A 2,268-nucleotide genomic window follows, 5' to 3' on the forward strand; every position below is an offset into this window, starting at 1 on the left:
ACCTTCTCTCCGTCCTCCCCAGACCTCCTGGAGAAGTCGCGGGTCATCTTCCAGCTGAAGGCCGAGCGGAACTACCACATCTTCTACCAGATCCTCTCCAACAAGAAGCCCGAGCTTCTGGGTGAGCTGCTCTCCCACCCTCCCCCTGGACTGACCCCCCAGAACCATCGGCGGCCGTTCCAACCCCGCCGTCTCCCCGCAGACATGATGCTGGTGACCAACAACCCCTACGACTACGCCTTCATCTCCCAAGGAGAGACCACGGTGCCGTCCATCGACGACGGCGAGGAGCTGCTGGCCACGGACGTGAGCTGGAGGAGCATGGGCAGCGCGGCGGGGAGGTGCTGGGGAAGACCCCGACCCCAAATTTTCCCGTTTTCTCCCCGCAGAACGCTTTCGACGTGCTGGGCTTCACCCCGGAGGAGAAGAGCTCCATCTACAAGCTGACGGGCGCCATCATGCACTTCGGCAACATGAAATTCAAGCAGAAGCAACGGGAGGAGCAGGCGGAGCCGGACGGCACCGAAGGTCGGCTCCATTTCAGGGGGGGAAGAAGCGGGCGAGCCCCGCAGCTTCCCACCCCCACCCTCATCTCCCGTCCTCTGTGTCCCCCCCCAGAGGCGGACAAGTCGGCTTACCTAATGGGGCTGAACTCGGCCGACCTCCTCAAGGGGCTGTGCCACCCCCGGGTGAAGGTGGGCAACGAGTACGTCACCAAGGGGCAGAACGTCCAGCAGGTAACGCAGCAGGCCGCCCTTCGTCGGCCCGTCGCCTTTCTGAGGCCACCGAGAGCGCCGGTGTCACCGCGGTCCCTCCCGCAGGTGATCTACGCCGTCGGGGCCCTGGCCAAGGCCGTCTATGAGAAGATGTTCAACTGGATGGTGACCAGGATCAACAACTCGCTGGAGACCAAGCAGCCTCGCCAATATTTCATCGGCGTCCTGGACATCGCCGGCTTCGAGATCTTTGACGTGAGCCTTTGGGGTGCCATGGGGCTGAGCCACGGGGGGGATGTGAAGGAGCCGCGAGTTGACCTCACAGCGGGCGCTGAGCTGATCTGGTTGACCCACTTGGATGTTCCATGGACTCCATGGGGTGTCAGGTTGACCTCAGTGATGCCGTGCATCGCCCTGTTGACCCACTGGGTCTCCAGTTGACTTTGTTCATCCTACTGAGCATCACACTGACCCCACCGGCTCTCCAGTTGACCTCACTACTCCCACTGGGCATCCCANCTGGTGTGCATGGGAGACTGGTGCTCCGGCTGGCTTGCTGGCTGGCCTGGGTGGGTCAGTGGTGCTCCGGCTGGATGGCTGACGTGCGCGGGTGGTTGACTGGTGCTCTGGGTGGCTGGCTCTTTGGTGTGGGTGGGTGTGTGGTGCTCCGGCTGGCTGGCAAGCAGGCGTGCATGGGTGAGTGGTGCTCCGCATGGCCGGCTGGCTGGCGTGCGTGGGTGCCTGAGCGGTGCTCCGGCTGCCTGCATGGTGTGCATGGGAGACTGGTGCTCCCGTTGGCTTGCTGGCTGGCGTGGGTGGGTGAATTCTGGTCCGGCTGGCTGGCTGGCATGCGTGGGTGAGTGGTGCTCCGGCCGGATGGATGGCATGCGTGGGTGGGTGAGTGGTGCTCCGGCTGGCTGGCTGGCGTGGGTGAGTGGTGCTCCGGCTTGCTGGCTGGATGGAGTGCGTGGGTGAGTGGTGCTCCGGCTGTCTGTCTGGCTGGCATGGGTGGGTGAGTGATGGTCCTGCTGGCTGGCTGGCGTACGTGGGTTGCTGAGTGGTGCACCGACTGGCGTGCGTGCGTGGGTGAGTTGTGCACCTCCTGGATGGCCTTGGCGGGTGATTGGTGCTCCGGCTTGCTGGCGTGCGTGGGTGAGAGGTGATCCGGATTGCTGGATATCTGGCGTGCGTGGGTGAGTGGTGCTCTTTCTGGCTGGCATTGGCGGGTGACTGGTGCTCCGGCTTTCTGGCGTTCGTTGGTAAGTTGTACTCCGGCTGGTTAGCCTGTGTGCGTGGGTGGGTGAGTGGTGCTATGGCTGGCTGGTGTGCGTGGGTGAGTGGTACTCTGGCTGGCTGCGCTTAGCCTGGCCTGGTAGCCTAGCTGAGCAGCCCTCCGGGTTGCGCTCAGGCTGACCTGGTAGCCTAGCAGAGCAGCCCTCCGGGTTGCGCTCAGGCTGGCCTGGTAGCCTAGCTGAGCAGTCCTCCGGGTTGTGCTCAGGCTGGCCTGGTAGCCTAGCTGAGCAGCCCTCCGGGTTACGCTCAGCGTGGTCTG

The 2,268-nt window shown here is 64.0% G+C and overlaps 1 protein-coding gene across 1 annotated transcript in view; it reads left to right on the top strand.

The window, feature by feature from the left end:
- Positions 1-18: 18 nt before the first annotated feature.
- The window catches only part of LOC110391953 (myosin-7-like), a gene marked incomplete at its 5' end in the record, with an annotated part of 26,655 nt that continues 24,405 nt past the window's right edge, over positions 19-2,268 (top strand). The window contains 5 exons of the mRNA XM_021383907.1: positions 19-121; positions 203-306; positions 390-528; positions 619-737; positions 822-971. Of these exons, the coding sequence (XP_021239582.1) occupies positions 19-121; positions 203-306; positions 390-528; positions 619-737; positions 822-971 (615 nt within the window). The remainder of the gene's footprint in view (positions 122-202; positions 307-389; positions 529-618; positions 738-821; positions 972-2,268) is intronic.

Source organism: Numida meleagris, unplaced genomic scaffold (genome assembly GCF_002078875.1).
Source record: "Numida meleagris isolate 19003 breed g44 Domestic line unplaced genomic scaffold, NumMel1.0 unplaced_Scaffold667, whole genome shotgun sequence".
Lineage (NCBI taxonomy): Eukaryota > Metazoa > Chordata > Aves > Galliformes > Numididae > Numida > Numida meleagris.